Source organism: Bufo gargarizans, chromosome 1, assembly GCF_014858855.1.
Source record: "Bufo gargarizans isolate SCDJY-AF-19 chromosome 1, ASM1485885v1, whole genome shotgun sequence".
NCBI lineage: Eukaryota > Metazoa > Chordata > Amphibia > Anura > Bufonidae > Bufo > Bufo gargarizans.
The window spans coordinates 143,624,191-143,645,968 of record NC_058080.1 but is presented as its reverse complement, the minus strand read 5'-3'; the positions used below and the strand labels follow the sequence as shown (position 1 = coordinate 143,645,968).

The 21,778-nt window shown below is 43.5% G+C and overlaps 1 protein-coding gene across 5 annotated transcripts in view; it reads left to right on the top strand.

The window, feature by feature from the left end:
* The window catches only part of CLOCK (clock circadian regulator), a 125,035-nt gene that overhangs the window by 49,448 nt on the left and 53,809 nt on the right, over positions 1-21,778 (top strand). For 2 of the 5 annotated variants that reach the window (XM_044299271.1, XM_044299252.1), the window contains exons 3-8: positions 595-694; positions 7,168-7,258; positions 8,747-8,806; positions 12,738-12,886; positions 13,799-13,890; positions 16,904-16,993. In XM_044299271.1, the coding sequence (XP_044155206.1) occupies positions 7,239-7,258; positions 8,747-8,806; positions 12,738-12,886; positions 13,799-13,890; positions 16,904-16,993 (411 nt within the window). In that variant the 5' untranslated portion in view covers positions 595-694; positions 7,168-7,238. Of the gene's footprint in view, positions 1-594; positions 695-3,753; positions 3,796-7,167; positions 7,259-8,746; positions 8,807-12,737; positions 12,887-13,798; positions 13,891-16,903; positions 16,994-21,778 lie in introns of those variants that run through there. The other 3 variants (XM_044299262.1, XM_044299278.1, XM_044299286.1) reach the window with 3 other exon arrangements.

Below are 21,778 nucleotides of genomic sequence, written 5' to 3'. Positions count from 1 at the left end.
AACAGGCATGTCGACCACTGCTGGATTGGAGGGTGGTCGTAATTACGGAAACAAGTGGTGTATATAATGCGATGAAAGAATGACTCCAGCCAGCAAAGGAGACAATATGGACAATCGCAATACATCAGTAAGTGCCTTGTATTAACTTTTTTTTCTACATTAGAGTACATGGAGTGATGTAAAAAAAAGTATATCCAGAAAACCATCCACCCTTTCTTTCAAAAAAAAAAAGGAAAAAAAAAAAGGGCAGATTTATCATAAAAATGTCACACTTGTGGTGTGAAAAAGTGGCAAATTGCATGTTTGTGTTTTTTATTTTTTTTTTTTAACTCCACGTGCGCAAAAATGTTTGTGCAAGTGGCGTTTCTCTACCAGCCTCGCCACTTTCTTGAAAAGGGGGTGTAGCAAGGATGGCGGCGGACACTTTTCTATAGCTTAGATACTATTATTAACACAATAGTAGTATTTCCACAAGCTGTCAAATGATAATTCCAAAGGTAATAAATAACCTGCACAAGTTTCTCCAGCTTCAACAAAATCACAATCATCACATTCTTTTTACAGAAAGTGTAAAAAAGTCTCCTATTTTTACAGAGTGTCCAGGAATTTATGGATGGTTAGCAACACTGGTGGTCATATGCATAGTTAACAGCAGATACTACTAAACAAGACTGGATCTGCCTACGATCTGCAGGTAAATATCTCTTTTCTATGGTCCACTTTGAAATTTGTCAGTGTCTGTACTAAGTTCAAATTCTGCTCCTTATTTATCTGTATTGACATCAATATGTTTTGAATATTGCAGACACATACAAATCCTTAAAGGGGTTATCCAGTAAAAGATGTTTATGACTTAGGCTACTTTCACACTAGCGTTCTGCTGTCCGCTCGTGAGCTCCGTTTGAAGGAGCTCACGAGCGGAGCAGAACGCTTCCGTCCAGCCCTGATGCAGTCTGAATGGATGCGGATCCGCTCAGACTGCATCAGTCTGGCGGCGTTCAGCCTCCGCTCCGCTCGCCTCCGCACGGCCAGGCGGACAGCTGAACACTGCTTGCAGCGTTCAGCTGTCCGCCTGGCCGTGCGGAGGCGTGCGGATCCGTCCAGACTTACAATGTAAGTCAATGGGAACGGATCCGCTTGAAGATGACACCATATGGCTCAATCTTCAAGCGGATCCGTCCCCCATTGACTTTACATTGAAAGTCTGAACGGATCCGCTCAGGCTACTTGCGCACTTAGAATTTTTTCTAAGTTATTAATGCAGACGGATCCGTACTGAACGGAGCCTCCGTCTGCATTAATATGATCGGATCCGTTCAGAACGGATCCGATCAAGCGCAAGTGTGAAAGTAGCCTTATCCTCAGGATAGGTCATAATCATCCTCATTAGATCTGCGGGGGTGTGACACCTTGGACACCCACCAATCAGCTAGAAGAGGCCTTGAGCACCAGAGCCTCTTCCTAGGCCAGTGACATCACTGTACATTGGTCCCATGGCCTAGTTGTACAGTGCAGTCCTTGGAAAGCTGCTGGGAGCCTGCATCGCTCACCATAGCTTTAGTGAGCGCAGCGGCTCCCTGAAACAGCTGATGGTAACCTATCCTGAGGGTAAGTCATCATTATCTTTTCCAAGATAAGCCCTTTAACCTGTTGGGGACATATGACTTACCGGTACGTCATGATGTCCTGGTACTTACTACATGTGTAGTTCCGATCACCGCTGCGCAGCGGGAGGTGATCGGAACTGGGTGCCTGCTGCAGCAGGCACCCTGGGACAATGCGCGGGGGGTCCTGTGACCAGACCTGCGGTTTGTAGCGTTTACGGGTCGTTCCGGCGGGGATCGGCAAAGCCATCGGGTCCCTGTGCTGCTGTAATGGGGACCCGATGGCATGGAAGGCAGCGTGATGCCTTCCTAAGGCATTGGCGCTGTCTTCCGGTGAAGAGCCTGTGAGATCCATCTCCCTGGATCTCACAGACAGGAAGCTGTATGAGTAATACACACTGTATTACTCATACAGCCAATGCATTCCAATACAAAAGTATTGAAATGCATTGTAAAGGGGATCAGACCCCCAAAAGTTGAAGTCCCAAAGTAGGACAAAAAAAATTAAAAGTTTCAAGTAAAAAAAAATTCCCTCAAATAGAAGAAAAAAAAATTGACATATTAGGTATCTCCGCGTCTGTATCGACTCGCTCTATAAACATATCACATGACCTAACCCCTCAGGTGAACACCGTAAAAATATAACAATAAAAACAGTGTAAAAAAAAACATTTTTTGTCATCTTACATCACAAAAAGTGTAATAGTAAGCGATCAAAAAGTCATATGCACCCCAAAATAGTGCCAATCAAACAGTCTTCTCATCCCGCAAAAAATGAGACCTTACCTAAGATAATCAGCCAAAAACTGAAAAAAAACTATGGCTCTCAGAATATGGAGACACTAAAACATGATTTCTTTGGGTGTTTAAAAAATATTATTTTTGTAAAACTTACATAAATAAAAAAAGAAATTATACATATTAGGTATTGCCGCGTCCGTAATAACCTGCTCTATAAAAATATCAAATAACCTAACCCCTCAGGTGAATACCGTAAAAAAAAAAAAAAAAAAAAACAAACAAAAAAAAACGATTTACAGCCGTTTTTGTCACCTTACATCACAAAAAGTGTAATAGCACCTAACAAAAATAAATAAAACTATGGCTTTCAGAATGTGGAGACTAAAGAATCTTATTTATTTTTTTATGCTTTGTTATGTAAAACTGAAACAAACAACCCAAAAAAGTTATATTTTGTCATATTTGGTATTGTCGCGTCTGTGACAACCTGCCCTATAAAAATACCACATGATCTAACCTGTCAGATGAATGTGGTAAATAAAAAAAATAAAAACTGTGCCAAAACAGGTATTTCTTGTTACCTTGCCTCACAAAAAGTGTAATATAGAGCAACCAAAAATCATATGTACCCTAAAATAGTACCAACAAAACTGCCACCCTATCCCGTAGTTTCTAAAATGTGGGCACTTTTTGGGAGTTTCTACTCTAGGGGTGCATCAGGGGGGCTTCAAATGGGACATGGTGTCAAAAAACCAGTCGAGCAAAATCTGCCTTCCAAAAACCGTATGGTTCCTTTCCTTCTGTGCCCTGCCGTGTGCCTGTACAGTAGTTTACAACCACATATGGGGTGTTTTTGTAAACTATAGAATCAGGGCCATAAGTATTGAGTTTTGTTTTCCATTCATTCTTGTGGAACACCTAAAGGGTTAACAAAGTTTGTAAAATCAGTTTTGAATATCTTGAGGGGTGCATTTCTAGAATGGGGTCATTTTTGGGTGGTTTCTATTATGTAAGCATCACAAAGTGACTTCAGACCTGAACTGGTCATTGAAAAGTAGGTTTTTGAAAATTTCTAAACTTCTAAGCCTTGTAACGTCCCCTAAAAATAAAATGTCATTCCCAAAATGATCCAAACATGAAGTAGACATATGGGGAATGTAGAAGTAATAACTATTTTTGTAGGTATTATAGAAGTTGAGAAATTGAAACTTGGAAATTTGCTAATTTTTTAAAATTTGTGGTAAATTTTGTATTTTTTTTTATATATATAAATAAATTTTTTTTTTTTTTTTTTTTTTTTTTTTTACTCCATTTTACCAGTGTCGGGAAGTACAATATGTGACGGAAAAAAAAACATCTCAGAATGGCCTGGATAAGTCAAAGCGTTTTAAAGTTATCACCACATAAAGTGACACATGTCAGAATTGAAAAAAATGGTCTGGTCCTTAAGGTGAAAATGAGCCCGGTCCCTGAGGGGTTAAAGGGGTATTCAAGTCAGTTAAAGTTCTCTCCTAACCGCAGGATAGGGAATCCCTAATAAATTGGTGGGAGTCCTGTCAGTAGGACCCCTACTGATCACAAGACTAGAGGCACCATACCCTGCAGGTCCCCCTGCAATGAAGATGGTGGCATATGCACTGCCACTGTAGTCATCTCTATGAGACTGATCCTGCATGCTCAAGTGGGAGGTCTAATGCAGAGAAGTGATACACTGAAGTTATAGACCACAGCCTAAGGGCTCATGCCCACGAGCGTAATGGCTCAATGCCCATGCTGCGTGACGGATATCGGCCGTGTGCACTCCGTTTGCGCATTCTGACCCATTGACAAGGGGTCTGTGATCCACAACATGCGGCCAAAAATGTAACCTGTTCTATCTTTTTGCAGTGCAGAGGCAATCCTAGTGCTTCTCTGGCCTTCCGATCCGTGCCTCCGTTACGCAAAAGATGGGTGAAACCCTATCTTCGGTCCCATCTGGCAGATGTGGACCCATTCAAGTCAATGGGTTTGCATCCCTGATACGGAGTGCACATGGCGAGTGCCTGGTCCTCAATACGGCACTGAGCAAGTACCAGTGAGCAAGTATTGTTGCCTTGTCTGCTTCCTTGTGTCTGAGGTTCATCGAGGACGTGTTCATTCTTTGGGATAATACTGCCTCAGCGTTTAAGGAATTAGTTTCCATCCTTAATAAGAATGATTTAGGATTGTATCTCACCAGTGACATTAGTGACACCAAACTGACATTCGTTGACTTGTGCATTAAGATTGGTCCGGATAGGACAATCATCACCAACATGTTTAGAAAACCAACAGCCCAAACATGCTGCTCATATAGGAGAGGGGTCACCCACTCCCACTGAAGCGCGGCATCCCTAAAGGACGATAGCTGCGGGCAAGGCGGAGTTGTTCGGAGTGGGCTGATTTTAGGACTGCGGCGATGGATCTAAGAACTAGATTTAGTCTGAAAGGCTACCCAGCGGAACCATTGAAGAAAGCATATCATCATGCCGCTGGATGCAACAGAGAAAATGTACTCCATCCAAAAGTGGCCAGAACCCTAAAGCAAGAATCATTGGCACATTTGATATAGAACATAGGGAAGTGCGTAAAGTTCTTAAAGACAACTGGGGCCTCTTACAGTCTAAAACGATAGTGGGACATTTAGTGGGAGAATATCCTCTAATAACATTCCGTAGAGGTGGCAATCTGAGAGATAGATTGGTACACAGTTCTTTCTCCACCCCAGTATTGGAAACGTGGTTGCCCAATAGACCGTCAGGCACCTTCAACTGTAGTGAGTGTGTGGCGTGTAAGGTTATCAAGAAGGGAAAGGAGGTGGTGAGCACGACCACAGGTAAGAGATATGAGATCCAATCCTTCATTAAATGCAGAACATCTGGGGTGATATATGTAGCAACATGTATCTGCAATTTGCAATATGTGGGGAAAACTAAGCGCGAATTTAGACGCCGTATCGGTGAACACCTATGCGATATCTCGAACACAGCCGACTCGCCAATTGCTCAGCACATCCTGAGACAGCATCCCGACACTATTGATTGCATCAGATTTCAAGGAATCGAGCATGTCAGAGTATCTGCACGAGGTGGAGATGTGGACAACCTCATCCTCCGCAAGGAGGCCCAGTGGACTTTTACATTACAGACGGTGAAACCTCGTGGGCTGAATGATTTCATCTCGTATACCAGCTTTATTCGGTGACATTATTCAGGTAGAAGTTGAATATGCCAGCACCACCTGTAATTTGTATGACAGATAATGTCCTACAGGTGTAGAGCCATGTTGCGTTAGTGCTGGCTCTATACTGGTTAATCTCTGTACATTATACGTATTATCCATGTGGCTGTGACTGATGCCATATGGACGTCATCTTGCACTTTAATGCTTATACAGGCGTTTATATGCTTGGTAACCAGTCACACATACCAGCTGTAGCGTTTATGCTGGTCCTGTGTTTTCTAGCAGGGTTCCTGGTTAGTTTATATATTGAGCATGACCATACCTGGAACAAAGTTAACCGCCGATTAGTCACTTCACTTAATATTTCCTACCTCCTATGCCTCCGAGAATTCTGTACAGAGGCGGGACAGGGGCGCGCTTCTGTTAAGCCATACCCCGTATCCATTGGTTCCCTCGAGATGACGTTTGGCATAGGGGGCGTGGCGTTCTCTTCTTTAGCGGCGGAGGAGGGCGGCAGCCCCAGTGCCGCAGGCTACGTGCTGCACGCTATGCACCAGAGTATGTCAGCACATTTTGTGTGTGTTTGTATGGGTCTACAGCGCTCCTGATGAATTGGTGGCAGTATTAAAAGTCACCAGAGAAACGCGTCGTCGAGCTAGGCTGCTCACCCTAAATCACAGGGGGGAGAGCCTCAAATCTTTTAGGGACACAGCTAGGTAGCCGATTATTATAGCCCCAAGAGGGAGTGCAGACTTATGTGTGTGACTGATTTATGTTTGGGGTTGATGGAGGAGTATACATTACAATAAATCCACCCCCCACCGATCTGGTCACTGGCCTGCCCCCCTGGCGATACATACAGTATTGGGTTTGGCCGGTATCACCTGTATACATGTAGTGGGTGCCACCCCAAGACAGTGTATATATGTAGTTTATATATGTATTTGAGAATTTCCACCTGTCTTTTTTTTAGATAATTTAATAAATGTTACATTTTAACGACCACAGATATTATAGTTACAGTTGTCTGCTTCCTACCTGACATCCATGCAATTGAGTATTGGGATCATCACAAAGCCCCCATGACAACACTGCTCGTGTCATCAGAATCTCCAGCCGCATATTGTTGGCATATAAGTAATGTAATGCAAAATGTTGGTGTTTTTTTTTTGGTTTTTTTTTTGTTTCTTTAATTTACATGAAAGTTTAAAAAAAAAATGTTTTATTCCTTTTATAGGTCTCATAAATAATGATACCGTACATGTCTGTTGGCGGCGAGAGATGAGGAAATTGTGATTTTCCTCTGGCTCTTTGTTATGAGACGTCTCGGCCTTGTTTTTGTCTCCATAGATCTGCTGAACTTTGTTTGCTCTTGACTGTTTGCATTAAATTGGCAAATTGGCAGCTGCCTGGTAGTGATTACCCCAGCCTAAGCAAACACATAGTCGACCATGGAGCGCTTGTCCTGGTTATCCTGAAAGATCTGGTTAATCATTAGGAGTCCTATTTTAATACCTGTGGTTTAGAAACCATTGAATTGATGTTGAGGCTCTTTGATGGTTGTATAGATGCGGATTTGTGGGTCAGGACTTGCTCTTGATCACTTCCTATCTTTTCACAGACCAGCTTACAAATGTCTCCTACGAGGTTAAAGTGTGGGATTTTTTGCTCTCTTCCATAAGCAGCCATAAGATGAGCTCCATTACAGACAGGTAAATTAATCTAATGCAAACGTTTCATTATTGTAGTCGCCGAACTGTCCCATGTGAATGGAGCGGTAATTCGCCTCTGCATCCTCAGCTCCATTTACTTCTTTGGGACTGCAGCGAGCGCTGTACTCCGCCGTCCCATAGAAGAGCATGAAGTGGAGGATGCGCATGCGCTCCATGCTTATGGGGTAGTTTATTCATGCTTATTCAGGCTCCAGTTCTCATCATTGTATCATTGTTGGGGGACCCAGTGGTCAGACGCCTAGGTACTTTCACACTAGCATTATTCTTTTCCGGTATTGGAATCCGGTAAAAGGGCTCAATACTGAAAAGAAACGCATCCGTTTTGTCCTAATGCATTCTGAATGGAAAGCAATCCGTTCAGTATGCCTCGGGATGTCTTCCATTCCATCCTTTACAGTATTTGACCGGATAAAATACTGCAGCATGCTGCAGTATCTTTTTCTGTCCACAATACCGCACTTGCCGGATTTCCATAGTGATGTATTAATGCTGGATCCAGGACCAAGTGTTGTGGAAATTGCCGCACCGCCAGATCCGGTTTTCTGGTCTGGCCAAGTGCCGGGACATAGTAAGTGCTATTTTCACTTTTGATTTTTGGAAAAATGTAAATACCGGATCCGTTATTCTGGATGAGACTGAACTGCCGGCCGGATTCTAATAACGCTAGTGTGAAAGTATCCTAAAATGGATAGCTGTTTTTTGTTTTTAATGATAGAACTCTTTGATGATGGCTGTCACTCTACAGCAACTGTCGGAGGCATCCATTTAACTCGTATATAACATGTATCTGTTAAATGTCAGACAGAAACCTGATGTGAACCCAGCTGAAGCGTATTTTTAGAGGTTACCAAATAAAGTATGAGGATTGTCGTCGGTGCTGGACCTTGCTTCTGTTTGGACCACTTGTCCATAGCAAAATAATTAAGGAGATCTGAGCTCCAGCCTAACAATAGGGACACAGTGACCGGTATAGTTACACCACAGTCACAGTGTGAACAGGTGACGTGAATTACAATTCTGCACAATTTGTGAAAATGTCATCATTCAAAATGTGTAACGTTATGTATAGATGCATCCAGGCTAACAGTGTGTGCACCTATAAAATATCTTCCGTAAACCCCACATGGTATCTCACCAGTATTATAAAGAATAATGTGTCAAATATACATTTCTATCTGCATATCATTGCAATCAGTTCTTGCCTTCCTCCCCCCATCAGCACTCGGCGTCTTCGCCTCGCTCCAGCGCATGTCTGTAGTGTTTTTCCATATAGCTTTGCGAGGAGTGGTCGCTGACGACACCTCTTGGGGTAGTGGATAATCTTAAGACTATATGCGTTCTTTAGTATTCTAGTCATGTTGTGCATTTACACTAGTGCAGGCAAGGACGTTCAGGTGTGAACATGTAGACCGTTCTGTTACCAATCTTTTATATTGTGGTCGGTAACAATGCTTTGTGTCTTAATAGAGATGATGGGAGTAATTTTGATGGACTTGTGGAAGAGGATGACAGGGATAAAGCAAAACGGTATTTCATGGTTTCTTTCAGTCTAATATTTTGAGTTCCCGGTTGAGACCCTTTGTATGCATGAAAAGGTGTGGGGGATGGGAGTTTATTGCAGTGAAATACCAATAATCTGGCATACTGGTGACCACCGAGATGTTGGATTATCTGAGATTTCAAGCCACTAGAAAATTGGACATATTGATTTATGTGCAGGTTATGTCTACGCGTTGATGTTGGTGTGCCCGTTCTGTGCGTCTGTTATGTCGACCCTTGATAAATATAATTGCATTCCATATGAAATAACTATAGTTGGGAGTGTGTTCCTGTACAGTTGTAGCACTTTAGCAAGGGGAATGGTGAGCCCCCCCTCCCCCCAAGCTGGTAATTTATTCCTAAATTTATAGTAGGGATTATAGAGAAATGGCACAAACTACTTTTATAAACTACATAAAAAGTTTGTATCTTTGCAAACTGATTACGTTACACATCTTATACTGATCCAGAGTCACAGCTAGTATTATATAACCCAAAGACGTTTGCCATTCTTCGGACGTCACTGGGCCGTGCCATGATTGTCTGCCGGACTGGTTGTCTGGAAAGCAGTATGCTGTACTGAATATATGATTGTTCCTTTGATGGTAAAGGGATTTTTTCTAAGTCCATTGGGATCTTGGGAAGCCCCCCTTTAATGGTGTATGTAAAGTGAAAAATATTGGTCATATATAATAGTCTATTTAGAAAGTCTTCAGACCCTTTCACTTTTTTCACTCATTTCACATTGTGCTAAAATAAAAATAAAAAGCATTTCAGTTTTCTCCCATCATTCTGCCTCAATACCTTATAATGAGAAAGTGGGAACAGCATTTTTTTTTTTAAAATAGCAAATTGATTAAAAAGAAAAGCTAACATTTTGCATGGACATTAGTATTCAGGTCCTTTGCTATGCACCCCACCTCGATTATTAAATGAAACAAGTTTGGGACAGGTTTGGCCGCCCCTCCAAACTAAGTAATCGGGCGGGGGGCCTTGGTAAGAGAGGTGACCAAGAACCCAATGGTCATACTGGCTCAGCTCCAAAGATTCTGTGTGCACATGGAGGAAACTTCCAGAAGGTCAACCATCACTGCAGATTTTATGGCAGAGTGACCCAAATGAAGCCTCTCCTCAGTAAAAGACACATGAAAGCTCACCTGGAATTTGAAGAAAGCACCTAAAGGACTCTAAATTGTGAGAAACAAGATCCTTTGGTCTGATTAAAACAAATATTGAACTTTTGGGCCTCAATTCTAATAGTCATGTCTGTAGGAAACCAGGCCCTATTCATCACCAGCCCAGTACCATCCCTATATTGAAGCATGGTGGTGGCAGCATCATGCTGTGGGGGGTTTTTCAGCTTGGACAGGGAAGACTGGTCAGGGTTGAGGGAAAACTGAATGCAACAAAGTACAGAGGTATTCTCAATGAAAACCTGTTGCAGAGGGCCGTGGACATCAGAGTGGGCTGAAAGTTCACCTTACAACAAGACAATGACCCTAAGCATAGAGGTAAGACAACACAGGAGAAGCTTAGGAACAACTCTGTGAATGTCCTGGAGTGGCCCAGCCAGAGCTTTGACTCAAACCCAATCGAACATCTCTGGAGAGACCCGAAAATGGCTGTCCACCGATGGTCCCAATCCAATCTGACACAGATTGAGAAGATCTGCAGAGAAGAATGGCAGAAAATTCCCAAATCCAGATGTGCAAACCTCATGGCATCATATCCAAGGAGACTGGAGGCTGTAATCGCTGCCAAAGGTGCTTCTACTAAGTAAAGGGTCTGAATACTTATGTTAATACAAGACTTTCGTTTTTTATTTCAAATAAATGAGCAAAGACTTCGAATAACATGTTTCACTGTCGTTATGGGGTACTGAGTGCAGAATAATGGGGGGGAAGGAGGGAAGTAGAATAATTTTTTTGGGGCCGCAACATAACAAAATGAGAAAAGAGTGAAAGCATTCCGAATGCTCTGTGTAATGATGTGCCAATGAAGGGGCCATGGCGCTTGCGCAGTCACTGTGTCGTCTTCCGTGTTTATGTGCAGGCTGTCTCCATTGTAGTGGCGATGCAGCTTCTTTTAAGGTTCATTAGGGTACATTCACACATCCGTAGTGTATTGCGGATCTGCAATACACCCGGCCGGCACCCCTATAGAACTGCCTATTCTTGTCCGCTATTGCGGACTAGAATAGGACATGTTCTATTTTTTTTCCGGAGCCGCGGACCGGAATTTCAGGGCCGCGCTCTGGGAATGCGGATAGCACACTGTGTGCTGTCAGCATCCTTTCCTGCGCCATAGAGAATGAATGGGTCCGCACCCGTTCCGAATAATTGTGGAACGGGTGCGGACACATTCTATGGACGTCTGACTGGAGCCTTAGAATAAGAGGAACTGTAATTACACTGCACTACTGCTGCAATGTAGATAGCATGCAGGTAAGAGGTTGTAGCGCTTGAGCACCATGGCCCCTTCAAACAGCTGATTGCCGAGGGTGCTCTGTGTCAGACCCCCACTGATCTGATATTGATGACCTATCCTGCAGATAGGTCATCAATATCTGTAACCCAGACCACCCTTTTAATATAAATTGTATCATGTTATCCTTTTATCACCTATCCACTGGAAGATGGTAGATCGGTACCGCTAGGACAGCACGCTGCTATTTCAGCCCATGCTCGAGCTCTGCTCTATTTAAACTCCTACTAGCCACAGTTTTGCAGCTGGGAAAAGCAGGGGAACTGGTGTCCTCTGTTCTGGCAGTCGTGAGGCTCCAAGCAATCATGACCCCACCAGTGGCGTACCTAGGGTGTTTGGCACCTGAGGCGGGTTCTTTCTCTGGCACTTCCCCCCTCGCCCCCCAATACTTGACCACATACCTCTTGCATCCAGGGACATCTCCTGTCATGTAGACCTTCTTTTTCCTCTTCTCCTTAGTTAGACCGCCATGAGAAATTCTTTCAGTCACATCTGTAACACAGACACTTTAGATTTCTCAGTTTTTCCATCAACCTCCCCATCTTGGTGTCCCCACAGTGTCCTCCTGCTGCCACCCCCAATACTGTGCCCGTTGTGCCCCCCAATGCCCCAGGTACTATACTGCTGAAAAATAGTGACCCCCAGTAGCCATAATTGGGGTCATTTATCAAACTGGTGTAACGTAGAACTGGATTTCCAAAAGAGCAGTCAAAAATGAAAGGTGGAATCTGATTGGCTGCTATGGGCAACTAAGCCAGTTCTACTTTACACCAGTTTGATAAATTACCCCAAATGTTGATATAGTGTCCACAGCAGCTATAATGTCCTCTAGAGTGCCCCCAGTAATAATAACCTATATTGTGCTCCAGGCAATAATCCCTGTATAGTGTCCCCAGAAATAATAGAATTTCCCCTACAGTGCCTCCCCAATAACGCTGCCCCTATATAGTAATCTCCCCCACCGTAATCCCCCCATAGTAATTCCCCCTCACTGCCCCCATACAGTAATTTCACCCACACTGCCCCCATATAGTAATTTCCCCCCACTGCCTCCCAAACAGTAATTTTCCCAATACTGCCTCCCACAAAGTAGTTTTACCCACACAGTAATTTCCCCCACACTGTAATGGACCGCAACTCCTGCCCCTCCCTAGGCACGTCACTGGTCCCCACCAATCTAGAATTGGGTAGGTGATAAATGCTTCTGCTGGAATACTCCTCTCACACTACAATTTCCCATGCGGGTCCGTGAATTACAATAGTGATTAGTGAGTACCATTATTGTAGTTTATCATATTGGTTTCACAGTTTTACAAACCTTTCAGTACATAAAAATTCTGCTGCTCGTTTGTAATGCGGTCCACGATGTAAATGTACATACAATCACAGTACAATGTTGTATATACTCATGCCGCTAACACTCTTTACCTTATAGGGTGTCTCGGAACAAGTCTGAGAAGAAGCGTAGAGACCAGTTCAATGTGCTCATTAAAGAGCTTGGCTCTATGCTGCCGGGAAATGCTCGGAAGATGGATAAATCCACAGTATTGCAAAAGAGTATTGATTTTCTGCGGAAACACAAAGGTAAAATATTTTTCAGTTCTAGCGACAAAGGATTTGTTTTGCCTACTGTCATTATGTAACATGGGTCATGGATGTCATTGGTGTTTAATAGAATTACTGAATATTACATCTGCCCTATTTGTCTTTTATAGTTCCTTCCCCAGAGTCATGAATAAATGTATGTTTTGTGTGGAAGACTAAAAAAGAGCTTCCAATCACAGCGGGCCACCTGCTCGATCATCTCTGTGATATGCCAGTATAGCCAGGTGACATTGGTGCATTTGTGAAGTTACCCTCTGAGGTGATTCTGACACTCACCCTGTGCCAAGATTTTACAATCCCTGTGCATTCAGCGCTCCATCGAAATCTGGGTCAAAGAGAAAAAAAAAGAAGTTGTACCAGTAGGTTCACATCTGCGGCAGCTGATCTGGCAGGCTGACAGAGAGCAGCCTGATGGATTCTACAGTTCTCCGCTGGGTCCCCATGGACTATAATGGGGCCCGGCGGTGATCTGGCCACTTTCTGTCACAACTGCTGGGTCTCGGCCTGACAAATCCACAGCAGAGATCTGAGGGTCAGCCTGGTATTTCTGTCACGGATTGTCTGACTTTTCCAAAGTGTATTTAAATGGAATGAACAGCAGCAGTTGCCCTCAGAGACTGCTTCCTGCACACTTTGTCTTGGGTGGACAGTGGCCCCCCTCAGCCTTGTGTATGAGGACCACCCGATGAGGTGTGCGCAATATATAAACCTACATTTTTATGTGGTTCTAATGCCTACAAGGCCTGACTTGACCCCATACTAGTGAGTAGCGTAGACCGCCTTCAGCAGAGATCACACAGCCTCTTTAGTCCTGCTTAGCGCAGTCCATTGAACCAGTTTTCCTGTACACCACAAATGATACTGAAGTAATTTTGAATGTCTTGTCTACAGAAATTAGTGCACAGTCAGACGCCAGTGAAATCCGACAGGACTGGAAGCCGGCGTTCCTTAGCAATGAGGAGTTTACACAGCTCATGTTGGAAGTGAGTGTCATCCTGTCTTTACCATTTTATGCCTTTTTTATCACTGGAATAGTTTACTTAAGAAGCTGGGGACCTCTGGGGGGGGGGGGGGGGGGGGACGTGGACGTGTAAGCTGCAGGACACATTAGGTTACATGATGCCATTCAAATCAAAGACTGAGCATGAAATACATGGACATCTCAAATCCACCAGAACCTCTTATTGAACAGCCCTCTGATGTGGCTAATTGAGAACCACTCGCTATGAACTACATATTCTCTAATAGGACATAGGCACTGGGGCTGTTTTCATAAAGCGATCCCTTTTTTAAAGGGGGTTTCCAGGGATGAATTATTGATAACATCCTCAGGATAGGTCGTCAGTATCAGATTGATGGGGGTCCAACTTCTGGCACTCAAACTGAGCAGCTTCATACTGCATCAAGCACGGCGCCGTACATTGTATAGTGGCTGTGTCTGGTATTGCAGCTCAGTCACATGACCAATGAATGTGACCTCACAGGGCTTCTTCCAACAGCTGATTTTGTGGAGGAATGATCACTAAGGCTACTTTCACACTTGCAGTGTGCTGTCTGGTTTTGAGATCCAGCACAGGGTCTCAAAACCGCAGCACAAAGCTTCAGTTTTGTCCCTATTCATTGTCAATGAGGACAAAACTGAAGAAACCAGAACGGAGGGCGCCAGAATGCATTCCTTTCTGGTTTGTTGTGTTCCCATATTGGGGACAAAATTGCTGCAAGCGGCGTTTTGGGGTTTGGCTTGGGAAGTTAAACAATTGGATCTGCCACCAAAAACCGTTGTAGGTCAAAGGTGCCGAATGCGTTTATTATTTTTTTGTTTTTTTATTGGACACGAGTTTCTTAATTTTCCGTATAATACAACCATAGAAACATAGAATGTGTCGGCAGATAAGAACCATTTGGCCCATCTAGTCTGCCCAATATACTGAATCCTATGGACAGCCCCTGGCCCTATCTTATATGAAGGATGGCCTTATGCCTATCCCATGCATGCTTAAACTCCTTCACTGTATTTGCAGCTACCACTTCTGCAGGAAGGCTATTCCATGCATCCACTACTCTCTCAGTAAAGTAATACTTCCTTATATTACTTTTAAACCTTTGCCCCTCTAATTTAAAACTGTGTCCTCAACCAGATCCGTTCTGAACAGATGCAGCTGGTTGTATCATTTGAACAGAAGTGTTTTGCTGTGGTTTTAATACCCCATGCTGGATCTCAAAACTGTACTGCAAAAATGCATTTGTGAAAGCAGCCTAATGCCATCTCCTGTCCCCATACAGAATCATTGTTTGACGGCTGGTGTCTAAAAAGCACTCTGCTGCCGTCAAACAATGATTCTGTATGGGGACGAGAGATGGCATTATGCTGCTTTCACAAATGCATTTTTGCTGTACGATGATTTAAGTGACCACAAGAATGATCTTATTATCCAATGAATGAGCGTTTTGCTTGTTCACGTAATCGACAGCACCTTTACACCGGTAGATTATCGCTAACAGGCGTGCATATGTGCTTGTTGGCAATAATCTGCTCAAACATCGGGCAGTGTAAAGGGGCCTTAAAGGGGTTGTCTCGTCTCAGTCAAGGGGGGCATATCGCTGGGATATGCCCTCATTGTCTTATAGGTGCAGGTCCCAGCGGTCGGGAATGCAGCCGTGCAAATTGGTGGCTGGAGGACTCCGGTCCGGCCACCACCAAGCGCTCTCCCTTTAGAAGTTAATGGGACACATTGCACATGACCGTCCATCGCTCCCATTCACTTCTATGGGCACAATGAAAATAGCCCCATTGAAAATGAATTGAGGGCGGCTGCACATGCGCAGTGCGGCATCCACCACTTTTGGGGCTCCGTTCTCGATATAGGTGTGGGTCCCAGGAGGTCCTGCACCTGTAAGACAATGGTGGCATATCCTAGCGATATGCCCCCATTGTCTAAGATGAGACAACCTCTTTAAGTCCCTGAAGACTCCTCACCTCCATTAGTGCACATCTTTTACATGTCATCATTGCACTGTGAACCTCCTGTTAAAGGGGTTGTGCCTCAAATAATAACTTATTCCCTATCCACAGGATAGGGATTAAGTGTTTGATCGCTCAGGGGCCAACTAAGTAAATGCCGCCAAACTGCCTCATGAGATTGCAGTGGCGCCACATCCACCACTCCATTTACTTCTATGGGTACAGTGCACCTGGAAGTCCCATAGAAATGAATGGATTAGTGGGTGTAGCCCGACTGCATTCTCATGGGAGAGTTTGGCAGCACCTGCAGACCCCTATATGATCTGCTGTCGGACCCCCAGTGATCAAACGCTTTATTCGTTATCCTGTGAATAGGGAATAAGTGTTACTAGTGGCACAACCCCTTTAAGTGGTAACAATATGCAGAACACTACAGCGGTGCACAGCATCTTCTGTATACATGGTAGTTTATTGTGCCCATGTACAGTTTGTCTTTTGTCACATGTATGTACTCTGGCTCTAGTATGACGTATGTAGATCATGGTAGCGATACATGATGCTATACATTTCAGACCATCTAGATGCTGCTTTCTGTAAATCCTATGTAAATGAAGGGACAGAGCTGTACATGTGTGGTCACTTCTCCATTCACTCTACGTCAGGATACAGCTGCCTCTCCCGTTGTTATTTGGGTCCAGGGACCTCCATCTGGAACAAGATGTGAAACTCGCATCTTTTGGATGTTTACGGCGTACCCTGGATGAAAGTCTAGGGTGGTTATACCCCCTTTAAGCCCTTTTCCAGAATAACTGTGAAAGCAGTTTGAGCAAAACACCCAAAATAATGAAAATCCCCTTTTATATACAGCAGGGATGCCCAACCTGCGGCCCTCCAGCTGTTGAAAAACTACAACTCCCAGCATGTTCCAATAGCTGTAGACTGTCCAGGCATGATGGGAGTTGTAGTTTTGCAACAGCTGGAGGGCCGCAGGTTGAACATCCTGGATATACAGCATGTCTGTTCTCTGCTTCCAGGCCCTGGATGGATTTTTCCTGGCAGTTATGACGGATGGAAACATCATCTATGTATCAGAGAGTGTTACACCTTTACTTGAACACTTACCTGTAAGTATTCACTGCCGGCAGAGATTTATTGCAGAATTACTCACTTTAAGAATGGAAAAAAAAAAATCTGTGAAAACGGTGCCCGGACTCCTAGAGCAAGCCTGCAAGCCGTGCTTCCGTCTGTCCACACAGATGATGGCGGCTTATGTGTTATCAGTCTGTGTACAGGGAGAGCGGTCACACTGTGCGGGCAGCAGTTATGCAGCTTTACATGATGGTACGGAATCTACACATTTCCAAACTCCGCTTTACTATTTCATGCTATGTGACCCCCACACTAGTATAGTAGATGTGACAAAGCCGCATTAATTATATCCATTTCTGTATAGTAGACGGTTTAACAGCTCACAGTCTTTTACAATCCCTACTTATAAGGGTCGATTTACAATAAGCAGGTCAGAGAGCGTCCCCCGCTGAAACCCTCTTCGATCAGCTGTTATTGTTGGTGAAACTTGAGACTCCAGAACAGGGATGGCCAACCTGCGGCTCTCCAGCTGTTGCAAAACTACAACTCCTAGCATGCCCAGGCTGCCTACAGCGATCAGCCTACAGCAGGGCATCGTGGGAATTGTAGTTTTAAAATAGCTGTAGAGCTGCAGGTTGGCCATCCCTGCTCCAGAACAACAGATCCTCCATTAACTCAGAATTGATTAATAGAGGGCGTATGGAAATGGGTTTTCCTTACTGGATCACCTTTTTAGGGACTGTTCACATCATGTTTTTGTACCATGTTTAACCTATACGTTAGGGAAAAAAAATCCAGACGTGTAGCACGCTATGCTTTGCCGTCCTGCAGCAAAAATAGTATATTTTAAAACTATATATATATATATATAAATAAATTAGGACCAGCTTTGGAGGATGTTACCGTAATGCCCCATTGTCTATTGTGGGGTCCTGCCGAGATCTGGCCACTGCCCGGCAAATATGCTAGGATTTGGCTGGACAAAAACGTACTGGGGCCAGCAGAGTAACTGCACTTGCGCAAAAAGTTTTGTGCAAGTGCTGTTGAAAAGTCAGTTACACAGTTTTTAACTTCACGCCACAAAAGTGGCATAATTTAAACAATAAGTCATTTTCTGATGATACATTCCATTTAACTCTATATTTTCTCTATAACACCACTGCTTTCTAGGGTAAAACCTAGCTCATTTTGTTGAGGGAGCCTGTCGGCATTTCTTGCTGTCAGTGGTTAGGGCACCTTGAATCTGCTGACAGTTTCCCTTTTTAGGCGGTTATGGCATTATACAGTCAGGTACATAAATATTGGGACATCGACACAATTGCAACATTTTTGGCTCTATACACCACCACAATGTATTTGAAATGAAACCAGCAAGATGTGCTATAACTGCAGACTGTCAGCTTTAATTTGAGGGTATTTACAGGGAGTGCAGAATTATTAGGCAAGTTGTATTTTTGAGGATTAATTTTATTATTGAACAACCATGTTCTCAATGAACCCAAAAAACTCAATATCAAAGCTGAATATTTTTGGAAGTAGTTTTTAGTTTGTTTTTAGTTTTAGCTATTTTAGGGGGATATCTGTGTGTGCAGGTGACTATTACTGTGCATAATTATTAGGCAACTTAACAAAAAACAAATATATACCCATTTCAATTATTTATTTTTACCAGTGAAACCAATATAACATCTCAACATTCACAAATATACATTTCTGACATTCAAAAACAAAACAAAAACAAATCAGTGACCAATATAGCCACCTTTCTTTGCAAGGACACTCAAAAGCCTGCCATCCATGGATTCTGTCAGTGTTTTGATCTGTTCACCATCAACATTGCGTGCAGCAGCAACCACAGCCTCCCAGACACTGTTCAGAGAGGTGTACTGTTTTCCCTCCTTGTAAATCTCACATTTGATGATGGACCACAGGTTCTCAATGGGGTTCAGATCAGGTGAACAAGGAGGCCATGTCATTAGATTTTCTTCTTTTATACCCTTTCTTGCCAGCCACGCTGTGTAGTACTTGGACGCGTGTGATGGAGCATTGTCCTGCATGAAAATCATGTTTTTCTTGAAGGATGCAGACTTCTTCCTGTACCACTGCTTGAAGAAGGTGTCTTCCAGAAACTGGCAGTAGGACTGGGAGTTGAGCTTGACTCCATCCTCAACCCAAAAAGGCCCCACAAGCTCATCTTTGATGATACCAGCCCAAACCAGTACTCCACCTCCACCTTGCTGGCGTCTGAGTCGGACTGGAGCTCTCTGCCCTTTACCAATCCAGCCATCTGGCCCATCAAGACTCACTCTCATTTCATCAGTCCATAAAACCTTAGAAAAATCAGTCTTGAGATATTTCTTGGCCCAGTCTTGACGTTTCAGCTTGTGTGTCTTGTTCAGTGGTGGTCGTCTTTCAGCCTTTCTTACCTTGGCCATGTCTCTGAGTATTGCACACCTTGTGCTTTTGGGCACTCCAGTGATGTTGCAGCTCTGAAATATGGCCAAACTGGTGGCAAGTGGCATCTTGGCAGCTGCACGCTTGACTTTTCTCAGTTCATGGGCAGTTATTTTGCGCCTTGGTTTTTCCACACGCTTCTTGCGACCCTGTTGACTATTTTGAATGAAACGCTTGATTGTTCGATGATCACGCTTCAGAAGCTTTGCCATTTTAAGAGTGCTGCATCCCTCTGCAAGATATCTCACTATTTTTGACTTTTCTGAGCCTGTCAAGTCCTTCTTTTGACCCATTTTGCCAAAGGAAAGGAAGTTGCCTAATAATTATGCACACCTGATATAGGGTGTTGATGTCATTAGACCACACCCCTTCTCATTACAGAGATGCACATCACCTAATATGCTTAATTGGTAGTAGGCTTTCGAGCCTATACAGCTTGGAGTAAGACAACATGCATAAAGAGGATGATGTGGTCAAAATACTCATTTGCCTAATAATTCTGCACTCCCTGTAGATCCAAATCAGGTGAACGGTGTAGGAATTACAACAGTTTGCATATGCGCCTCCCACTTGTTAAGGGACCAAAAGTAATAGAGCAGAATAATAATCATAAATCAAACTTTCACTTTTTAATACTTGGTTGCAAATCCTTTGCAGTCAGTTACAGCCTGAAGTCTGGAACGCATAGACATCACCAGACGCTGGGTTTCATCCCTGGTGATGCTCTGCCAGGCCTCTACTGCAACTGTCTTCAGTTCCTGATTGTTCTTGGGGCATTTTCCCTTCAGTTTTGTCTTCAGCAAGTGAAATGCATGCTCAATCGGATTCAGGTCAGGTGATTGACACGGCCATTGCATAACATTCCACTTCTTTCCCTTAAAAAACTCTTTGGTTGCTTTTGCAGTATGCTTTGGGTCATTGTCTATCTGCACTGTGAAGCGCCATCTAATGAGTTCTGAAGCATTTGGCTGAATATGAGCAGATAATATTGCTCGAAACACTTCAGAATTCATCCTGCTGCTTTTGTCAGCAGTCACATAATCAATAAATACAAGAGAACCAGTTCCATTGGCAGCCATACATGCCCACGCCATGACACTACCACCACCATGCTTCACTGATGAGGTGGTATGCTTAGGATCATGAGCAGTTCCTTTCCTTCTCCATACTCTTCTCTTCCCATCACTCTGGTACAAGTTGATCTTGGTCTCATCTGTCCGTAGGATATTGTTCCAGAACTGTGAAGGCTTTTTTAGATGTCGTTTGGCAAACTCTAATCTGGCCTTTCTGTTTTTGAGGCTCACCAATGGTTTACATCTTGTGGTGAACCCCCTGTATTCACTCTGGTGAAGTCTTCTCTTGATTGTTTACTTTGACACACATACACCTACCTTCTGGAGAGTGTTCTTGATCTGGCCAACTGTTGTGAAGGGTGTTTTCTTCACCAGGGAAATAATTCTTCGGTCATCCACCACAGTTGTTTTCCGTGGTTTTTCGGGTCTTTTGGTGTTGCTGAGCTCACCGGTGCGTTCCTTCTTTTTAAGAATGTTCCAAACAGTTGTTTTGGCCACGCCTAATGTTTTTGCTATCTCTCTGATGGGTTTGTTTTGTTTTTTCAGCCTAATGATGGCTTGCTTCACTGATAGTGACAGCTCTTTGGATCTCATCTTGAGAGTTGACAGCAACAGATTCCAAATGCAAATAGCACACTTGAAATGAACTCTGGACCTTTTATCTGCTCATTGTAATTGCGATAATGAGGGAATAACACACACCTGGCCAAGGAACATCTGAGAAGCCAATTGTCCCATTACTTTTTGTCCCTTAACAAGTGGGAGGCACATATGCAAACTGTTGTAATTCCTACACCGTTCACCTGATTTGGATGTAAATACCCTCAAATTAAAACTGCCAGTTTGCAGTTAAATCACATCTTGTTCGTTTCATTTCAAATCCATTGTGGTGGTGTATAGAGCCAAAAATGTTAGAATTTTGTGTCCATGTCCCAATATTTATGGACCTGACTGTACATTTATACGACTTCTTATTTCACAGTAGTTAGATTGGTCCACACTTTCACCTCAGGTGAACTGTGTGTAGGATCTGGCTCTATTCATTTCTTTTAATGAGTCATTTGCTAAATAAAGCATGATAAATGAGGTATAATGACCTGTGTGACGCTTGGATCATTATCGCCACCTATTGTGCACTCTGAATACTGCAGCTTGTCAATAAACACACGGAACACAAGATATCATTTCAGTTATAGGTTATATTTGGAAACTAGACACCTCAGGGTGTCACCTAAATGTAAGTGCCAAGGTAATGAAGCCACCCTAGGCAGGGACACTTTGCCAGGCGTGATC